Below are 22,000 nucleotides of genomic sequence, written 5' to 3'. Positions count from 1 at the left end.
GACACAGCTCTAGAGCCAGATTCTCAGCAGTTCCAAGCAGCAGTTCAAGCATCCATGGATTGCTGGAATGCAAGGGCCTACCAGTCACACTTTCTTTTTCCTGGCAGCACTCCCATGCTGGGTGCCAGGAAAAGGGTTGTCCATCTCTAAGCCACCTGTATATACTTCCATGCTGGGGAGTCCTCTACTAGACAGATCTGCAGCATTTAAATCTGCATTGCACCAGAGAACTAGTGCAAAGATTACTTAATTGGACTGAGGATCTGACCTCTCTCCGTGTTATTTGCTTCTGCTAATTTCTTATGCACTCAAAGACATATTATTTACAATAGAGTTACAGTTCAAGAATAGAAAAGGAGTACTTGTGGCACCTTAGAGACTAACAAATTTATTTGAGCATAAGCTTTCGTGAGCTACAGCTCACTTCATCGGATGCATTCGGTGGAAAATACAGTGGGGAGATTATTACATACACAGAGACATGAAACAATGGGTTTTATCCTACACACTGTAAGGAGAGTGGTCACTTAAGATGAGCAGGAAGTGGGGGGAGAAGAAAAACCTTTAAAGATGATAATCAAGGTGGGCCATTTCCAGCAGTTACACAAGAAAATCTGAGGATCAGTGGGGAGGTGAGGGGGGTGGAGAAATAACATGAGGGAAATAGTTTACTTTGTGTAATGACTCATCCACTCCCAATCTCTATTCAAGCCTAAGTTAATTGTATCCAGTTTGCAAATTAATTCCAATTCAGCAGTCTCTCGTTGGAGTCTGTTTCTGAAGTTTTTTTATTGAAGGATAGCCACTCTCAGGTCTGTAATCGAGTGACCAGAGAGATTGAAGTGTTCTCCAACTGGTTTTTGAATGTTATAATTCTTGACGTATGATTTGGGTCCATTTATTCTTTTACGTAGAGATGTCCCAGTTTGACCAATTGTACATGGCAGAGGGGCAATTGCTGGCACATGATGGCATATATCACATTGATAGATGCGCAGGTGAACGAGGCCTCTATAGTGTGGTTGATGTGATTAGGCCCTATGATGGTGTCCTCGAATAGATATGTGGACAGAGTTGACAACGGGCTTTGTTGCAAGGATAGGTTCCTGGGTTAGTGGTTCTGTTGTGTGGGTGTGGTTTGCTGGTGAGTATTTGCTTCCAGTTGGGGGGCTATCTGTAAGCAAGGACTGGCCTGTTCCCAAGATCTGTGAGAGTGATGGTTCGTCCTTCAGGATAGGTTGTAGATCCTTGATGATGCGTTGGATAGGTTTTAGTTGGGGGGCTGAAGGGTGATGGCTAGTGGCGTTCTGTTATTTTTCTTTGTTGGGCCTGTCCTGTAGTAGGTGACTTCCGGGTACTCTTCTGGCTCTGTCAATCTGTTTCTTCACTTCAGCAGGTGGGTATTGTAGTTGTAAGAATGCTTGATAGAGATCTTGTAGGTGTTTGTCTCTATCTGAGGGGTTGGAGCAAATGCGGTTATATCATAGAGCTTGGCTGTTGACAATGGATCGTGTGGTGTGATCTGGATGAAAGCTAGAGGCATGTAGGTAGGAATAGCGGTCAGTAGGTTTCCGATATAGGGTGGTGTTTATGTGACCATCGCTTATTAGCACCGTAGTGTCCTGGAAGTGGATCTCTTGTGTGGTCTGGTCCAGGCTGAAGTTGATGATGGGATGGAAATTGTTGAAATCATGGTGGAATTCCTCAAGGGCTTCTTTTCCATGGGTCCAGATGATGATGTCATCAATGTAGTGCAAGTGGAGTAGAGACATTAGGGGACGAGAGCTGAGGAAGCGTTTTTCTAAGTCAGCCATAAAAATGTTGGCATACTGTGGGGCCATTGGGGTACCCATCGCAGTGCCGCTGATTTGAAGGTATAGATTGTCCCCAAATGTGAAATAGTTATGGATGAGGACAAAGTCACAAAGTTCAGCCACCAGTTTAGCCGTGACATTATCGGGGATACTGTTCCTGACGGCTTGTAGTCCATCTTTGTGTGGAATGTTGGTGTAGAGGACTTCTACATCCATAGTGGCTAGGATGTTGTTTTAGGAAGATCACCAATGGATTGTAGTTTCCTCAAGAAGTCAGTGGTGTCTCGAAGATAGGGAGTGCTGGTAGCGTAGGGCCTGAGGAGGGAGTCTACATAGCCAGACAATCTTGCTGTCAGGGTGCCAATGCCTGAGATGATGGGGCGTCCAGGATTTCCAGGTTTATGGATCTTGGGTAGCAGATAGAATACCCCAGGTTGGGGTTCCAGGGGTGTGTCTGTGCAGATTTTTTCTTGTGCTTTTTCAGGGAGTTTCTTGAGCAAATGGTGTAGTTTCTTTTGGTAACCCTCAGTGGGATCAGAAGATAATGGCTTGTAGAAAGTGGTGTTGGAGAGCTGCCTAGTAGCCTCTTGTTCATATTCTGACCTATTCATGATGACAACAGCACCTCCTTTGTCAGCCTTTTTGATTATGATGTCAGAGTTGTTTCTGAGGCTGTGGATGGCATTGTGTTCTACACGGCTGAGGTTATGGGGCAAGTGATGCTGTTTTTCCACAATTTCAGCCTGTGCACGTTGGCGGAAGCACTCTATGTAGAAGTCCAGTCTGTTGTTTCAACCTTCAGGAGGAGTCTACCCAGAATCCTTCTTTATGTAGTGTTGGTAGGAAGGTCTCTCTGGGTTAATATGTTGGTCATAGGTGTGTTGGAAATATTCCTTGAGTCGGAGACATCGAAAATAGGATTCTAGGTCACCACAGAACTGTATCATGTTCATGGGGGTGGAGGGGCAAAAGGAGAGGCCCCGAGATAGGACAGATTCTTCTTCTGGGCTAAGATTATAGTTGGACAGATTAACAATATTGCTGGGTGGGTTAAGGGAACCACTGTTGTGGCCCCTTGTGGCATGTAGTAGTTTAGATAGTTTAGTGTCATTTTTCTTTTATAGAGAAGCAAAGTGTGTGTTGTAGATGGCTTGTCTAGTTTTTGTAAAGTCCAGCCAGGAGGAAGTTTGTGTGGAAGGTTGGTTCTTTATGAGAGTATCCAGTTTTGAGAGCTCATTCTTAATCTTTCCCTGTTTGCTGTAGAGGATGTTGATCACATGGTTCCGCAGTTTCTTTGAGAGTGCGTGGCACAAGCTATCAGCATAGTCTGTGTGGTATGTAGATTGTAATGGATTTTTTACCTTCAGCCCTTTTGATATGATGTCCATCTGTTTGCATTTGGAGAGGAAGATGATGTCTGTCTGTATCTGTATGAGCTTTTTCATGAAGTTGATAGATTTCCACTCCATATGGCTAAATTCAGTGCCTTGCATAATGACAGGTTTCAGAGTAGCAGCCGTGTTAGAAAAGGAGTACTTTTCTAAGATGCCACAAGTACTCCTTTTCTTTTTCTGAATACAGACTAACACAGCTGCTACTCTGAAACAGTTCAAGATAGATCACATAAAGCAAAGGCCACTTAGAAATTATTTGCAAATATCTGCTGCTGCGTCAATAACCTATTATATAAATCTGCACAAAGTTATTTTTCATACCAACGTACAAGTTGAAAAAATTACAATGTTAATTTCTCTTTTTATAATAAATGAGGCCCAAATGTATAGACCCTCAGTTTTGCTTCAATGAGGTTTTGTCTGAAAAAACAACTGCAGGATTTGGACTATGGTAAGTTCTGTTAGAATAAAGATAACCTCGGAAGATGTTGCTGGCATGAGATCAGTTAGAGAGCTTTGATGATAATCAGTAATTTCTTGGTAATATAGTGAATAGGTGGATCCTGGAAACTATGCAACTAATCTGTGATGTATTTGAACTGGAAAGTAAAATTGACTGATATTTTGTCATGATGATTTAAAAAAAATAAAGTTACTTGTATTTTGTTTTAAAGTTGCCTACCTCTGCAGCACCATGAGGTCACCATGCCTACCTTGTTGTTATGGGGAGAAAGAGATGCATTTATGGAAGTTGAGATGGCAGAAACTACTCGAATTTATGTTAAAAATCATTTCAGATTAACTATTTTGTCTGAAGCCAGTCACTGGCTCCAGCAGGATCAACCTGACATAGTTAACAAGTTGATATGGACCTTTCTAAAAGAAGAGACAATAAGAAAAAGAGAGTGACTTTTTCTACATGTTTTAAAGGTCTACGTAAAAGAATTAAAAAAATTAAAAAAATACATTAAAAAAATAATTATTAGCAGGACCATATTTCCAGCCTACCTTCTAATTCGGGCTCTGTTAGGGAAAAGTGTTTTCAATGTACTGTATGTATTGACACCGATGTTATTACTAAAAGAAGATAAAAAGAAAAGGAGTACTTGTGGCACCTTAGAGACTAACAAATTTATTTGAGCATAAGCTAGCGTGAGCTACAGCTCACTTCATCGGATGCATTCAGTGGAAAATACAGCTTATGCTCAAATAAATTTGTTAGTCTCTAAGGTGCCACAAGTACTCCTTTTCTTTTTGCGAATACAGACTAACACAGCTGCTACTCTGAAACCTAAAAGAAGATAGTGTGAGAACATATAATGTTAACATTGGTTTTACCTGTATTCTTGTATTTTGCACATAAAAACACCTGCCTTAAAATGTATGTGTTTGTACAGTAAGGAAATCGTGGAAAGTTACTTGGTTCTGGTTTCTCACTTGCTTTACACTTTCACAAATTTATAATGAAATAATGGCAGGCTGCCATATGAAAAGGAAGTCAGGTATCAGTTGGACTATCAGTTTTCATTCAACCAGTTGAATTTTTTTTTTTTACTGTATTGTACCATTACAATAGTTACCAAGTATTTTATTGTTTACATTTTACTGTATCAGTCTAAAGAAAACAAATTTCTGGGCAAATCTGTGGTCTTCAAGTGATATATCACACATACCTTGTTGTATTGTGAAATTACAGCTGTTTTATGTGGTATATTTTCTTCTTAATTGAAAAATAGGGATCTGTCCACATATAACGTATCTGGACAAGAATGGAAAATGAAGAGCTATATATTCATGATTTATATATCAAATCCACTTCTATCTAATAAAATGTAATTTAAATTGTACCCTCTACCTAACTCTTTACAGAGAGATTTGTTACTAAAGCTGAATAGCAGTTTTGAAAAGTGATGTCCATTATTATTGTGCAGCCTTGCTCATGCTATCATTGTTGAAATTTCTAGCAAATAAAGCCATTCAGCATTCATCCTCCCATGTTGGCAATTATCATTCTTGGATCCAAGAAATGTTGCCAGGTCCCTGTGCATAGGGGAGAAGAGAGACTCAATAAGTGGTAACCCAGAGGAGAGCAGTTGTTTGAGGATGGATTTCACAAGCCATGGGGAGGTAAGAGAGAACAACAGGATGTAGGTTGCTAGCAACGGAGAAGAGAAGGCTTGAAATGGGGGTGTCCAGCATTAGAAGGGAGAAGTTGGAGTCACCTCCCCGGGCAGCTCCTTGTTAAAGACCCTCTTTTCAGAGGGAAGACCCTCCACCTTCATTCTCATTTTAGAGAAAGAGCACTTTCTTAGCCTGTATTCTGAGAAAAAGATGCTGCCAATTTTTCTAAAAAATGAGGGAAACAGCACTCTACTCCAGGAAAAGGTTGTTCTGTCCCTGCAGTGGAACTGCATCCCTGCAATGAGATGGATGGAAATTGGCCCCCACAAGTTCTGTTCAAGCTCTCCTACCTCTCAAACTTTCTATGGCACAAATCTGTGTTCCCTTCTTCCCACTGACAAACACAATACTCCTCCCAGTTTTCATGATCCCTCAACCCACCACATAGCTGACAAAGCCTCTTGTCTGCTATTATAAACTCTTTCCTTCACAGCTGCAAAAGGCATTGACACCTAACACCTTCTAGGCACAAGTGTCCAAATAAATAGAGTACTTAGTCACAGTAGGATACGAGGGACTTTATACAACCTATTTTTCCCACATTCCTTATGCAGAGTACATCTTCATCTTTACATCCATAAATACAGCAGGAGACTTCACTTCCGTTGCTATATGCAACACAATGCCTTTTTTGTTCCCCTAAAATTTTGAAGACAAAAAGCCCTCCCACCCCCTGCAACCTCCCCTCAATCCCGAGTTAAACATGTCCATGAAATGGCCATTTGAAATGAGCTCTGATGGTGACCCCTTTTAGGGATAAATGCTGTCTCACCTGTCTCCCCGTGTAGGCGGAGGGCACCTGTACACAACAGAACTAGTGCAGTTATGTTGTTTGGAAAGGCTGTGAGGTCAGAATGCTGGGCCCATGCAGGGTGTGCACACTCCTTGCAGCTAGAGATGTTTGAACTTCTTAACCAATCTTTGCTGGAGAGGTAGAACAATCCCTGAAAAATACATATAGTTTTAAGCAGGGTTCAGCTTCTGGCTGTAGATTCACTGACTTCTTTTCAATCCTAAAACACCCTTTCAGACTCAAGCTCCTAACTTCCTTTGAAATCAATGGAAGATAGAAGTCTAGATACCTTTGAGGACCTGGGCCTAAGAAACTTCAGAGGTACGAGACAGGAATAAATTGCTGCAAATTCATAAAGAATTAATTTCCTGTACAAAAACAGATGTACTAGTCAAAATATTGTAATATAAATAAGAAATCATGTTGAAAAGCTATTGCCTTTTAAATAAGCTATAGTGTATATATAGGCTTGGCAGAATCTGATTGTTTAAAACTAATTTTGACAGATATCGATATTTATTTTTAAGCATTTTTAAAGTTTATTTAGTTTAAGTTTTCATTGTTGTGTGAGATTTATGGGTTTTAGCATTTTAAATTATTTTTATAAATTTAAAAGTTCACAGTTGCAGCAAATTATGGGGAGGGGGGTCAGACAATTATTTAAGAAGTAAACATAGAGATTCAAAAAGCAAAAATTTTATAAACTCTTAAAACATAAATTGTCAACCTTACATGCCAAAATATACAAAGTAAATATCCTTAAATCAACAAATTATGCCTGTTTTTACTATTCATCCACTAGCCCATTTGTAACAAGCCTAATTCAAACATTTAAATATGGATTTTGACTCTAAGCTATCAAGCAGAATTTTTCTTTGCCTAACTGTAAATTTCTATTATTATTGATGGAAATTTTTGTTCATGGCTTTGTATGTGTATTGTAAAATCAATCTTTCCAACATTTACCAATAAATATCTAATCCTAATCCTAAATATATACCATTGATGGAAATTGTGATTAAAAATAAACTTTCCACCGACTACTCAGTATTGCTTATGGACAAGTGGGGAAAGCTGTTAATAAGAAGTGATTAAGTGTTAGATATTAGATCACCATTCAAAGCTAGAGGAAGGTAGATCATCTTTATATACAGGTTTATGGGTCTGTCCATAAGAAAAATAGCATAATTTTATGGCTACAACTTCCTAAAAAATTCTGTTGGACTCAGGATTAAGAGACATAAGTAATTAAAAGAATGAAATAAAGGGTTTTGAAAAAATTGGAGAGGATTCAGTCAAAAACCAGAAGAATGATGCAAGGTCAAGAAAACCTGCCTTACACTAAGAGCGTTAAGAAACTCAACCTTTTTAAAAAAAAGGAATACTTGTGGCACCTTAGAGACTAACAAATTTATTTGAGCATAAGCTTTCGTGAGCTACAGCTCATTTCATCGGATGCATTTATTTGAGCATAAGCTTTCATGAGCTGTAGCTCACGAAAGCTTATGCTCAAATAAATTTGTTAGTCTCTAAGGTGCCACAAGTACTCCTTTTCTTTTTGTGAATACAGACTAACACGGCTGCTACTCTGAAACCTGTCAACCTTTTTAGTTTATCAAAGAGAAGGGTAAGAGATGCACTGATTACCATGTATAAGTATCAACACAAGGAGAAATATCTAATGCTTAAGGGTTCTTTAACATAGCTGACAAAGGTGTTAAGTAAGACCAAGAGCTAGAAGTTGAAGCTAGACAACTTTAAACTTAAATAAGGCATACTTTTTTAAAAAAAATTTCTGCGGGTAATTATGGAATTATGGAAAAATGGAAGAATTTAGCAAGGGATGTGGTGGATTCTCCTACACTTGAAGTCTTTTAATCAAGATTGGATGTCTTTCTAAAATATATACTCTTGTTCAACTGAAAGTTATGGCTTGTGTTATTGCTGGAGGTCAGACTGAATTATCATAATGGTTCCCCATGGCCTTAAAATTTATGAAATCTATGAAAAAGAAAACGAATGGCACCAACAACAAATGTGAACATGGTATCTGGACACTAAAGAAATGATAGGTTTCAGAGTAGCAGCCGTGTTAGTCTGTATTCGCAAAAAGAAAAGGAGTACCGGTGCCACCGGTACTCCTTTTTTTAAAGAAATGATGCACATTTTCACTGACTTTTTTATAACATATTTCACCTTCCAAGAAGCCATTCTCAAACAGAATCAATGGCCTAACATTTATAACAATCGGGTTTCTAAAGACTGGAAAAACAAAACAAGAAGATGCTAGTCTTTTATGATGTTTTTAAGACCATAACATTGGGTTCAATGGGCATCTAAGGCCACCTTCCAATGCAGATACATTCTGGAAAACAAGTTCTTTACCTTCTAAGTCTATGAAGCTTTAACATGTTTTGGAGAAAAATTTCCCTTGTGATTCAGATACAAGTTATGGATGACGAAGACAGGATCAATGTTAAACTTGCCAACTCTGCATTTGCCCCCAACTGGTTGGATACCAATGAATTATGTATGTTCAAAGAGATGTCTTCCCTGTTGGGTTAGTTTAATTAACAAGACCTAGGATTATTTGTCTCTAAGATATTCTGTATATTTATATTATTTATTACAATAGAGGAAAATGGAAAGAAAAAGCTAAGTTAAATCCACCTGTTTCATATTATCATTGAACAGAAGTCCAGGTGCTGCTTGAATTGCAGTGAAGCTATTAGATCCAGTTTTGCTGGATCCTCTGGTGGCCACGCTCTTCCTATGTTCTTGCTCTTTTAGGTCTCTTCATGTAGAGATGTTGTATTACTGTAGCTTACTGACAAAATCAAATTAATTTGTAAAAGGGCTTCCTTCAGTGTTCTCAGATCAGTTCTCTTGAGAGGATCAAAAAGTCTCTTTCTTTGCTTCCCAAAGCAGTACTGTTTAGGTTTTATCATCTGTATCTTTTAAACAGAGAGAATAACTTGACCCATTTCTATTGATGGTTAAAACAGTGCTACTACAGTAAGTACATTTATTTAGGGATAACCTTCAAGAGGGCTCAGTACTAGGCTCCTGCTGCCTTCAGTTCAGATGCAAGGCCATACTTAGAATTTTCATAGCTCTGTGTGAAGAAAGATGTGTATGTGCTTCAAGCTTACTTCCACGAAAGGTATATAGCACAATAGTGATGGGGGCAGGAGACATATCAGGCAGGCTACTTGTCATACCTAAGTAAAGGGATACCAGAGGGTTTATCATGAGGGAGGAGACTGATGTGCTTGTCATTAAGGAAGGGAAATAATTTGGGAAGGGGGTTCATCCTTCAAGGCTGAAAAGTGGGATCATTATTTAGGAAAGTGTTGTGAGTAAGCTAGATCCCAAAGTGCACAACCCTGTTTGGCTGCACAGTTGGCACACACAGGTGAACAGACATTTGGGGTCAGGAGGGAGTGAGGTCTATTTTATCATGGATCTTTTATATGGACTATGGATGGGTGGACCGATAGGTGCCTACAAGAAAAAAATTAAGGTTTAATTTTAAATTCTGCTTTTAGAACCGCAGATTTCAGCCATGACAACTGTCAGGGTGAATACTCATTCTCAAGGTTGCATAAAAGCACTGTAACCTGTTTAACTTTTTATTTTATAGGAAAGATGCAGGACAAGATGGGCCTGACAGATAGTGAATGTGGCTGCAGTATGGGACAGTCATTTAGGGGTGATTCAACTCCCATGGAACTCAAAGTTTTTTATCCTAACAGTGCTGGTGCAACACCATACTGTATGATGCTTTCCTATGGCCCTAGACATAAAGTAGGGTCTTTATTTATTTGAAGTTGTTTACTGAGTGTTGTGGCTACAGGAAACGAAATTATTTTAAACTCTTTAAACCTGTGGCATGCAAGAAAAAAACACTCTTCTGATAATCGTGCTCCCACACGCTGATGCCATGTGTCTCAAGAGCCTCCCTTCTTGTTCCCCACCCCAGTAACATTCCCCGTGCTGGACGGAGACAAGTACAAAACAGATGGGAGCCACTGCAGGGCAGCAATGGTAGGGGACAGCCGTGGAAGCACCGCCGGGCTCCGCATTCACCACACCGGCCTCCTTCTGACGGTGGCAACTCCACAAACGTGATAAAATTGTCATTCTCAGATTGCCACAGCGCGCCGGGTTCCAGGAGCTGCCTCTTGTCTGCCTCCAACGCCCCTCCCCGCCCCTGCTGAGCCAGGCTGGCTGCCCCCGCCGAAACCCCCCCTGCTGGGACCCTGGATCCCCGCCACGTGCCACTTCGCACCTCTCCCCACCCCTCTGCGGCCGGCCGCTCCGCTGCCCTGCGCCCCGGGGCCCTGCCCCGCTCCGCGGAGTCAGATCGGCTCCCCAAGCCCAGCGGGGCTCGGGCCAGCACTCAGCAGGCAGGCAAACAACCTAGGGGCGGGGCAGATGTGTCTGACGGAGAGCAGCCTCGATTGGTCAAGGTCGCTTCCGTCCGCCCAATGGGAGGAGGGAAGCTGGCGCTGTGTCCAATGCGCGGAGGTTTCTGGTGTGGAGAAGGCGTCCGGCAATTTAGTCGTTTTGAGAGAGTCCCTGGGCTGCTTTGCGTCGGCGCCGTAGGGAGGACTCCGTGCCCGGGGGCGACCGCCGCAGTACGGCGTCTTCGTGAATACCAGCGATGTCCTATAAACGGGGTAGCTCGGGGACCGTCTATCGATCATCGACGCTCTCGCCGGCGTTAATACAAGAAGCTGCCGCCTGAGAAGCGCGGATCCCGGCCCATGGCGCGGTGTGGGGGGGACGCTGTCTCGAAAGGCACCAGCTGGGCCCCGGCAGCAGGCGGCGGCGGCGGCGGGAGGGGGGGCGTGGGAGCGGCAGAGGCTGAAGGAGATGGTGGCTGAGCAGCTCCGTCAGGATCTCGGCAGGTAGGGGCGGGGCACCCCACCCTGGGGCTGGGCAAAGTGCGCTCGTGGGGAGCGGGGCACCTGAGGCAGGATGGGACCCCTCGGGAGAGCGGCCAGCCCCAGCGTTGTCATGGTACTCGGCGCAGGTGGGGTCACCCCCTGGGTGTACCTTGGCCACAGCATCGCCATCGTATCTCAGCTCCCCAGCCCCAGAGCTCACAGCCAGAGCTAGAGAAGAAAAGCGAAATAATAGCAGCCATGATACTGTAAGAATGTCAATTTCCCTGCTGTGAAATCGAGCCCTCCTCGCTAGGGCTGTCAGCCTGGCGCTGGAAGAGCTCCTGCTGTGAGCCCCATGCTGGGGGGTGGCGGTCTCCTGCTGAGAGCCCTGCGCGGCGCTGACCGCTAACAGGCGGTGTGAGTAATGCAGTTTCTTCACAGACACACTCTGTTGCCCTAACTACATTGAGCTAAGCACAATGCTTCTTCAGGAGGTGGAGTTATTAAGTCAAGATACTGGGCGACTTGCATCTGTGGGAGCACCATTGTAGCATAGACAGTTACAGAGTGAGCTTGACGTAAGCTGCCTTATGTCCACCTAACTCTAGCGTAGACCAGGGTTCTGAGTCCAGCAAACTGTCTCTTTGTTGAGACTCCTCCCTCCCTGTGGAGTTGCCTTCAGATAGGTCTCTGTGTCTCTATTCTGTGGTGGTCTCTGTAGATGCTCTCTGGGTGTTGTCTGCATCTCCGGTTCCTCTGGATCACTTGTCCTTCTTGCATAGTCATCTTGTATGACCTGGTTGCTACTGCACCCCTCACAACTCCTTTAGTCCTGTCCTTTTGGTGTGTCTCTAATGGCTGGATCATCACAGGAATGCCTATCTCCAGGGTAAGTCCTTGGCTGATCTGCTGTACATTTAGTGCCTGCTTTCTCAGATTGTTGGCCATCTCCTTTTGGCAGTGTCCCTATCCTTCTGGCTACACCAGGTCTCCCCTCATTGGTGGTAGGTTTTGGTCCTTCATCACATCAGTGTCTGCACTGGACTGTTTTGGTACCCCTATAATGGAGTATTTCTGCATGCCAACAAATGCTAACAACAATGCCCGAATCAAAAGAAACAGCCTTGTGTAACAGTCTCTGAGCTGTTTTTGCAGCTGATTCCACCTTATTCCTATGGATATGCTTAGAAGGAAATGTGGTTATCAAACTCCCATTTACATGCAAATTTCTTGAATTCTTCCAAGGCAAATTTGGGATTTGTTGTCTGTAAATATAGTGTCTGGAATGCCATATCTTGAAAAATGAGCCCTCAGTTTGTCAATCACTGACTTACTTCTTGTATAACACACCAGGCATTGACACACACAGTAAAATAGTTAACTATAATCAAATACTACTCTTCCTTGAAGGTAAATAAGTTTGCTCCCAATTTTTCCTTTGGTCAGGTACAGTTCCTAAGATAGGGGTGGTTTTTTATTTTTTGTTTTTTTCCCTGCTGGTGGTTATCACATGACCAGCAGGTGTGTCACCCTTCTATCAAAGAGTGGATTAGTGTAGACATACTTTTGAGCCCATCAGAGAAAGCAGTCAATACTCATGTGTGAACTTTTTTTTGGCTTTTTTTTAATTCATTATATCCTTGTATAACAAGGTGGGACAATAGCTCTCTGTCTTTGAAATAAAATTTCATCCAGCACACTCAGCTCATCTCTAATTTGAAAATATGGTTTTGCTCCTATGGATACCTGACTTTTGTCTTCTGGCCATCCCACTAGTATCACTCTCTTGACTGCCTGTAGTCAATGTCCTTTTCTTTTGCCCCTTTGATTTCCATCAGCTTCGCTGTTAAAGCTGGGAGATAGTGTGATAGCATGTGAATTGATTCAGTGTCCTGATCCTTTACCCAGCATCAGCAAGTTGGGAGAATCAGCTAACACCAGTAATTGTCCTGGAGAATATTTGAGCTCTATCTGGTAATGCTGGAGGTGCTGCAATATCTATGGAGCATGAAGGGGGCTTTGCCTTGATTGTCTCTGGAAGGGATTTGTGGTCTGATTGCATTATTATTGGGTGGGTCATAGGTATGCTTGCGGAATCACTCAGCTCCAAATACCAGCGCCAAAAACTCTTGTTCTATTTGCATTTACCACTGTTCAGTCTCTGACTGGGTTCTGCTAGCATGAGCGACTGGCTACTCCTGCAAAAGAGCTACACCCAATCCTTTTCCCAATGGACCATGCTGGAGTGTTCAGTGGCCCTCCTACCTGGTAGTACTTCAAAACAGGGACATGTGTTATCATTTGTTTCAGCATGTCCAATGGTTGCTGTTGGGGACCTGCCCAGTCTCACTCAATATTCGGCCTTGCAAGTTGACGTATGGGTTCCGCTACTGCAACTGGGTGTAGGCAGAACCTGGACAGAAAATTTGTCATTCCTATGAAGTGCTGTACCTCTTTCATATCCACTGGAGCTAGCATGTCTCTGAGCGTCTTGATCTTGTTGGGATCTGCTTTCAGTCCCTCTGCTGTGAGCAGATGTCCGTTGTATGTGTCACCTCATGCTATTTGAGTGTGCCATTTTTTCCTGAGTTGGGTTTTATGTTTTTGTTCCTGCATCACAGGAAAGAAAACTACAAGCTTTTCTACAGATTTCCTTTCGGATTTCGTATCATGGTTCATTTCTCTATGATGAGGATATCATCTGCAATTATTGTCACCCCAGATAGTTTCTTCCAGCACTTAGGTAGTCTTCTTTGGAACACTACCAGTGCTGAGTTATGCATGTTGCATTGGCAGCCTCTGTAGCAATGGTGTTGAAAAGTTGTCAGCATGCTGGACTCTTAGTCCAGATTTATGTGCCAAAAACCCATTCCTCACATCGGACTGTAAAATTCTGGCTTTGAAAAGTTCTGGCACTGTATCATCAATTGTGGGCAGTGAACAGTGGCATCTTTCAATCTGGTTCAGGTGTTTTGGCTTGATGAAGATATGTAATTTGTCTGATAACCACTTTACCACCTCTGTACCAGGTTGTACTGGTCTCTACTTTGAACTTTTGGATACTGGATTATGTGTTGCCGATGAAATCTCCTAAGTGGCAAGCATGTAGATTCTACTGTGGGGTCTACTTTCAGTTGCAGCTTGCCTTCACGCAGCCGTTGCCTTTGAAAACATACCCTTTAAAATGGTCTTCATTATCAGTGGGTCTCCCCATTTGTTGCTTGCACAGCAGGTATACATTCTCACACTCCACCTGATTAGCTCTATGGCTCTGCTCTTCAAGAGGGCTCTATGGGGTTTTTCCCCACCACACAAACTTCAGTTGGTAGTGTAACTTGGTTGCATGCATGGAGTGTGGTATTCTCCCTTGCTGACTTCCTGTCCCAACATCCTGAACCTGATATGCTCTTGATTCAGGAGAGTCAAGATGGCCATCAGTGCTGTCTGATGCACCTCTCCCTCTTTTTTTGTACAGTGTCTTAATTGAATCTTTCTGAGACCCTTCACCGGCCTCTTCTCACACTGCAAAAACGGTTCAACTTTCCCACATTCCTTGTGGTCATGAGGGCTGGTGCATGTCGTTAACCCCCTCATGCTGTATCCCCACCGAAATGCATTTCATTGTGGGTTATAGAACCCTGTCCATCTGCTTTCCTTTGCTCTTGTCTCACTGCATTTCTTCTGTGGGTATTGTCATTTCTCTTGAGGCTTCTGCTCCACACTCTGAGTATTTATCTAAGGTGAGTTCGCCTTCCCAGAGCAGCCAAGTGCTGCATTCTGTCCTGTCCAGAATTATGGAATCTGTCAGTCCCCAAAAATTGCATGTAGCAGCCAGTATAGCAAAAGGCAGTAACATAGAGGTCTATCACCTCCTATTTAGATTGGTGTGTAGTGAAAAAACTTTGGTCACTCCACAGTTTTTGTTCTGCTTTGGGGAGGCAATAGGTTCCCCGGAGCTCTTCAGAGACTGCTGTGAGGCTTGAGGCACTGGTGAGTCCTCGGGTGGTGCAGACCTCTCTTCTTGTTCCCCAATAACATAAAAATAATAACTTTGCTTTCCTGCTATTGTCATCCTGTTGCATGATCCTCCTTCACTGGGTCCATTGGCTGGCTGGATTTGCGTCTGCAAATCCGGGCTCTGTGGGAGCTTCAGGCCCATTTCATGGCTCACTTGTGCAATCTGCTGCCCTTCAGAAAGCTACAGCTCATGCTGTGGCACCGGTGTTTCATTTTCAAAAAGTGAAGCTTGCAAAGTTAAGCTGACAAATGGAACTTTATTAAAAGCTATCCATTGCTCTGTCCACCTGGCTGAGTTGTTTCCATGCCTAACTCCCTGCCTTACCTGTTTTTCCTGGTGCTCCCTTAATAACAGTCCCCTCCAGGGAACATGAGCCCTCTGACTCCAATTCCACTGATCATGATGCAGTAGTGCATCACCATCTGGTGGGCTGTGTGACAGTAGCAATGTGATGAGTGTCGTATTAGCATGTGGGGCCATAGTGCTGGTTGCCGATGTGGGTCATAGTACAGCAGTTCCGCAACTGATTGAGTTTTCAACAGGAATTTTTTTTTTCTTCAGATTACTATATCCTGAAGTGTAGCATTCAAATTTCACTGTAATTAAAAAAAAATAACGAATGCATTTTTTAAAAGATTCCATTATATTATAAACAGTGTTTAGACTGTTCCATCTAGATCTAACTGCATAATGTTTCCTGTCCTCTAACTGCTTCTTAAGAAGAATACATGCAGATGTCACTTTTGTGTTGGGTCATACTCTATTCAAGCACATAAAGCAGTGCTTTTAGCAAGAGTTCCAGACTTCTTCTTATACAGTACCATAAAACATTAGTAATCTGAAAGACCATTAACTTTTAAATCTGGAGAACTTCGAACCCTTGAATTTAAAAACATTTCTGCAGTAAAGTTTTTCATTATATCTTCGTGGTGGTTTTTTTGGTTGGTTTTTTTTTTGTTTTGTTTGTTTGTTTGGTTTTTTTTGGTTTTGGTACTTCACTGTCTTAAAAATTTAAAATGGACTTGTAGTCAGCATTTTTTGTGTATCTGGGAGAGAATCTGTTCAACAAAACTTTAGGCTTTGCTTAAAGTTACTGGATCTGATAATGTTCCAATTAACGTCAATGGGAGTTTTACCACAGATTTCGATAGTAGCAAGGGTGGATTCTTAGTTTAGAGGAGAGGCGACTGGGGCAAGAGAATATTTAGTACTAATCTTAAGCCATTAACCCACCCATGCCTATTCACACCAATTAGCCCATTCTTGGATGATACAGCTTGGAGGACAGTTAATTGTAGTTTTGAAATAAATGTTTTGTTTTATAGTTGTTGCTAAATAATAATGTGGCTTATTGTGGCTGCTTAACACATCGTCTTGTAGATATTAAGTCATAAACCAGCAAGTAGCAAATGAATGCCAGCATTATTCCTTGAATTACTTTATTAACCTCATCAGTGTTCATTTGTAAAGAAATAAGCTGCTTGTGCTGCATAACTGTGTTTATTATTGAAACATTTTACATTTTAAAGTGCTAGGTAATAAAGCCTTTCTACTTGTAAACATCTACAGATCTTAGAAAGACAAGAGGGTGATGCAATATTTTTATTGGACCAAGCTCTGTTGATGAAAGACTTGTCAAAGGACTTGCTTCCCATCAGTAACATGGAAAAATTGATATATAGCATCCATTAAAAGAGGTATAAAGGTGAAAATATTGAAAGTCCTCTATGATATTAAGGCTGGTGGCTGACTCACTGAATTTAATATTAGGCTGCCACTATCCTAATGACCTAAATTCTTTTTTTTTGAGATGACTGTATCATGTAGTGGAAGTATGGTCAGATGGTTGAAACAGATAACCAATTGTGCTGTAAATAACTTGTATGGAAAGCAGAGATTCTTTTAAAAAATCTGGATGAATATTGTTAAAACATGTATTTAGGGGGGACAACAGTTCATCAGTTCCTATGAGATGTTAACAGTAGTGTCTTCAAAATACTATAAAACATAGAACTTTTGGTATTAACACCTTTTAATGACAACTTCCATTGAGAGTCTTTTTTTAAAAAAAAGACAGACATTACTCAGTGAGGTACTGCCCATTGCATTCTAATTGTGCATCGTACCAATAGGAGAGTATATATTAGTGGTGGTGCAGTAGGCCTCACACTGAACCAATGCCACAGGACATAACTTTCCACAACTTTTAATTAAACATTTGGACTTATTCCTCTGCTTCCTGAATGGTAAGCATCATGGCTCTGTAATACTTGTTTTTTCAATTAACTTGTGTTCATTGGAAAACAAGTACAAGTCCCTAGGGTCTAGTAGGTTCTCCAAGGAAAAATATGTGCTAGTCTTACAAAACAACTGCTTCAGTTTCAAAACACTATGTCTAAATATAAACCTTAATCTTTTTTTAAATGGTCTTCTCTGTGTAATCTAGATTATGTATAAATGTGTCTCTGGGGGGGGTATCCCACCTTTGCTTTAGTGCTGACGGATTAAATGGTTACCAGTATGTACATTCTCCTAATCTTCCATCTTCTCAAAAGTCTGGAAAAACAGATGGCCTTTTAAAAAGACCTAAAGGTCTACAACCTTCAACTTTATTGGAGCAAGTGAGGGAACTAAACTTCAGAGTTGAGTGGCTCCTCACTGAGAACAGCATTCCAGCAGCCTCCTCTCAGGTAAAGATGGAATGTGTCCAGTTGTGTGCCTCTGCTAATCTCAGTGGCAGAGGTATCCCATGGGAAGAGATGGTCTTTCTGTTAGCCAGGAGCCAAACCAGTTAAACCTGTATAGGTCAACAATACCTTGAATTTCACCCAGAAATGAAGTCTTGGAGCACAGATGTAAAGTGGTCACTGCATGAAGCTCTGGTAAACAAGGGGGGATGTGCACTGTGTTCTATATTGGATAAAGTTCTGGATTGTCCTCCAATGTAGCCCTATTTAGAGTGCATTTACTCTGCAGTAACAAATATATGGATAGCTGTAGTAAAGCTTGTATCTGAGAAGTAAGGTTGCAGTCTCCTAGCTGAGCCCAAAATGAAATAAGTACTTTTGGCCATTGATGCAGCCTATATTTCTAGAAACAGCTAAGGCCCTTCAGTTGCAATCATGTGTGATAAGTAGTAGGATGTCCCCCAATAAAGGGAACTGACCCAGCCTTCCCATACTATCTCTGATGTCTTCTTCCAAACTAGAAATGTTAGGCTCAATCTTGTCTGCACTGAATGTCAGCCAGATATACTTCCAAACCATAATCTCACTTCAGCACAGAGTCACTCAACTGCCCTGAATAGGGCAGATGAGCTGGAGAAATAAAGAGGGGTGTAATTTGCATACTGAAGACACTGCAGCTCATATAACCTCAATAATCCTCCTAATGGCTTTTTGTTCATTTTGTGCAGGAAGGATGACAAGATGAACTCCATGTGGGAGAAACATTTTAAACTGGATGAGAAGCCTGAGGAGTGATGACTGGGACTGTTTTAAATGAAGAGAATGGGACTAGGATGAGGAGCCAGGGATGGGGAAGAGAGGGCAGGGACAGGCACAGAGAGAAAGGGACGGGGCAGAAGGGGTCGTGTTTGGAGGGAATGGTCAGAAGAGTCTGTGCCCCGTAGGTCATACTCCCCTGCGGAGCCTGGAATGGAACCTAAGATTCTTGAGTCTCCTCATTCCTCTGCTGTCAGCAAATACTAGTGAAACCCACTAGCAAAGTATCCTATCCCTCTCTAGTGCTTGCTCATGTAGAGGAGGACAACCTACTACTGTTAATTTACTCCATTAGCTTGAGTGGCAGAGGTCTGTACAATGGATTTAAAGGTTCCAACCCTGCTGATGAACCATTTGGGGTGTCAATATGATGCCACATGATGGAATTTGTGTCTCCATTTTGCTTTTTTTTAAAAAATCTAGGAAGCTGCACCAACCAAACTACATTAAAAGAACACTATATTAAGGTTGCAAAGTCAAGCACTCAAAAGTTAGGAAATGCCAGAATTTAGGCAACCTTAATTCGCTCCCCTTGTATGTATTAATTACATGTCTTTAATTACATGATCACGTACAGTTTCTTTTTTTTCAGCAGGATATCTGCGTCCAATAGTACACAAAATGGACTGTTCTAAGATGAATCGGGTTATGTAGTTAAGGAGCATGTTTTCAGTAGGACCTCTACTTCATTTGTTGCAGAAGTTGGAAGGTCTGTAGTGAGTTAGTGTTACAAGAAGGAGGGTTCTCACTGGGGGTTGTTGTGATCCAAGCATGTCAGGCTATTAATCATCTCCTGCTGTGCAGGGTTGTGACTCTGAGTTATGCTCAGGAAATAGTGGATGGATTTACAGCAATGGGATTCCTGAACTGTGGTGGTGTGTGTGGTAGATGATGCACACATCCCTATTCTGGCACATTCCACCTTGTCACTGAGTACATCAACGGAAAAGTATCCTTTTCCATTGTTATGCAAGTACTGGTGGATTGCTGTGGATGTTTCACTGACAATTAGTGTGGGCTGGTCGGGGAAGGTTCGTGATGCTCGCGTTTGTAGGAATGCAGGACTTTTTCAAAAGCTGCAAACGGGTAGTCTTCCCTGATCTGCATATTATAATTGGTGATGTTGAAATGCCACTAGTGTTTCTGGGGGACCCAGCCTACTCTTGCTTCCCTGGCACATGAAGATGTACACTGGCCTCCTCAACAACACCAAAGAAAGATTCGGTTACCAGCTGAGAAGATGCAGAATGATTGAATGTGCTTTTGGTAGATTTAAAGATTCCTGGCAGCTTCTGCTTGCTAGATCGCATCTCAGCAAGGCTAACATCAATCACCATTGTTATAGCTGCATGCTGGGAACTGCAAAACATCTGTGAAGCAAAGGGAGAAAAGTGGCTGCTACGCTGTAGGGTTGAGATGAACCATGTTATCTGATGAATACTTTATAGAACAGCATTCATGGGTCGGTGCTTCCTGTTCTGAATTCTGTGATGCTTGGTGTACAGTGATAAAGATACTCAGTTTCCAAAACCAGAACTCTTTTGTTCATTGCTTCTTTGCACACAAAGTGCAAAAATGGGGTAAAAACAGTCTAGCAATGCTATACAGAGAACCATCCTCTAAAAACTCAAGAACAAAAAGGAAATAAATACAAGTATTATCTGATCCTGTGGTTTTTCACAGTTCTCTTGTGTGCGCGTGTGTATGTAGCTATAGTTCTCCTTATTTTTCCGTGGCATGGAGTGGTAGGGGTACATATGTGAATCCACCTGTTGTGTTTTGAGGTGGCGTAGTTGCCATGGATTCCTTCAAAGATAGGAAAAGTTGTGAAGTCTGTAGTCTCTAGGCAGATAGGTCAATAATGTACTACAACATTGGTTTGTTGCCTGAGCAAACCCATGATGCTTTGATGCATTTCCCAATGTGCTACTCGGTCCTCTTCCCTTTTTTTGCAGCAGCTGATCCCTCCATTCTTGGTCCTTCTCAATGATTGTGATCATATGACCCCTCCAAGCCCTGTACTTACTGTCTGAGATCATAGAGGAGTTGGGGAATCTCACTGAACTTATCCTGCCTAGTTTTTTTTCTTTCTCCTTCTGATGAGGTAAGATATTCAGCAGGTATGGAGAGGGGACCTCTCAAGGCAACCACACCAGAGGCTATTGACTTAATACAGACAGATGCACCATTAGATTTATAGTCACAATGGAAAGGGAAAGTTAAGTCTCAAAACTTTCTTTAGTTCCAGAAATACTTTTAATAAGAAATACTAATTGTCACTTTAGCTTTGGAGTGCCTTGTCACAGCACTGCTCTGGAGCTCAAACCTGATGAGTACAGCCTATCCTAGAGAGGGTAGGAGGAGGAGGTGTTCTGGTGTATTGAAGCCTTAAAAGCTGGATATGGGTATAGGGCAAGTGCAATGAATATTGGCAATATTTTCACAGCCAGGGATGCTCTTGGCTATTTGAGGGTGATAAAGGCACAGGAATCTGCTACTGGCAGCCCAAAGCTGCCTAGTCTGTATACTGCTAGCGCCTTTAATGCAGTAGTGTGAGTGGTACTCATCGCAGAGTGGCATGGAAAATTCTCCTAGCACAGGAAGAAACAAGGCTGCCGTCTGTATAAATGTTCAGGAGAGAATTGCGGAGTATTTTCATGAAATTTTCATCAAGATCTCTCAAGGACAAAAGGGACATCCCTATTCAGATAAATGAAGTACTCTGCATGGCTCACTGCTAAGCTGGAAAAACAGGCTGACTGTATGTCCGTTTCTTCTACCTCTACCTGAGCACAGGACACTGTGCTGATGTAGATTGTGTAATTGTACTACCATGCTATTTTTAAAAAAATTTATTCTTTGCTGGCATAATGTTAAGACAAAATACTAAAGTAATCAAACAAAAATCAATGCCTTTGCTCTCTAAAGTTGAGGGTGGCACAGGTACCATTTTAAATGGTGATGTGCAATGTGGGGAGGGAGCAGGTAGACTAGGTTTTGGGCAACAAAAAGGGAAAAATTACTATGAGGTATAATTCATGTACAAATTTATCTAAGTTCCCTTCCCCTTCAGCAGTGGGCTCCTCTGTGCTCGCCATCAGGGACTGGCTTAACTCTGGAGAAGTTTCAAACCACTCATGGCTTGATTTGCTGTGCCCTCCCCCCCTTCCTTTTCCTTTTCAGTGTTCGCAGCAGGGGTCTCTGCAGTGGGTTCCTGCAGCGTCCACAGTTGTACATGGGTGCTGCTGGGATCACTACCAAGAGGTGCATGCAGTTCATTGTAAAAGTGTCAGCTCTGTGAGGCAGCACCAGATTTCTTGTTACCTTCCCATACCTTCTAGTATGTCTGCTGTAATTCCTTTTGCTTTCACATAGCACTGCTGCTGATCCCTGTTGTGCTCCTTT

General features: G+C 42.1%; 2 protein-coding genes across 4 annotated transcripts in view; both read left to right on the top strand.

Moving 5' to 3' along the window:
- EPHX4 (epoxide hydrolase 4) overlaps positions 1 to 4,117 on the top strand; it is a 28,888-nt gene extending 24,771 nt beyond the window's left edge. Inside the window, exon 7 of the mRNA XM_038414006.2 lies at positions 3,883 to 4,117. Within this exon, the coding sequence (XP_038269934.1) occupies positions 3,883 to 4,117 (235 nt within the window). The remainder of the gene's footprint in view (positions 1 to 3,882) is intronic.
- Positions 4,118 to 15,805: 11,688 nt separating this feature from the next.
- The window catches only part of BTBD8 (BTB domain containing 8), an 83,916-nt gene continuing 77,721 nt past the window's right edge, over positions 15,806 to 22,000 (top strand). For 2 of the 3 annotated variants that reach the window (XM_043491234.1, XM_043491236.1), the window contains exons 1-2: positions 15,806 to 15,995; positions 17,868 to 17,974. In XM_043491234.1, the coding sequence (XP_043347169.1) occupies positions 17,964 to 17,974 (11 nt within the window). In that variant the 5' untranslated portion in view covers positions 15,806 to 15,995; positions 17,868 to 17,963. Of the gene's footprint in view, positions 15,996 to 17,867; positions 17,975 to 20,550; positions 20,700 to 22,000 lie in introns of all 3 variants that reach the window. The other variant, XM_043491235.1, reaches the window with a different exon arrangement.

Source organism: Dermochelys coriacea, chromosome 8 (assembly GCF_009764565.3).
Source record: "Dermochelys coriacea isolate rDerCor1 chromosome 8, rDerCor1.pri.v4, whole genome shotgun sequence".
Classification (NCBI taxonomy): Eukaryota; Metazoa; Chordata; order Testudines; family Dermochelyidae; genus Dermochelys; species Dermochelys coriacea.
Note: the sequence above shows the minus strand (reverse complement) of the source record. Positions and strands in the feature narration are given on the sequence as shown.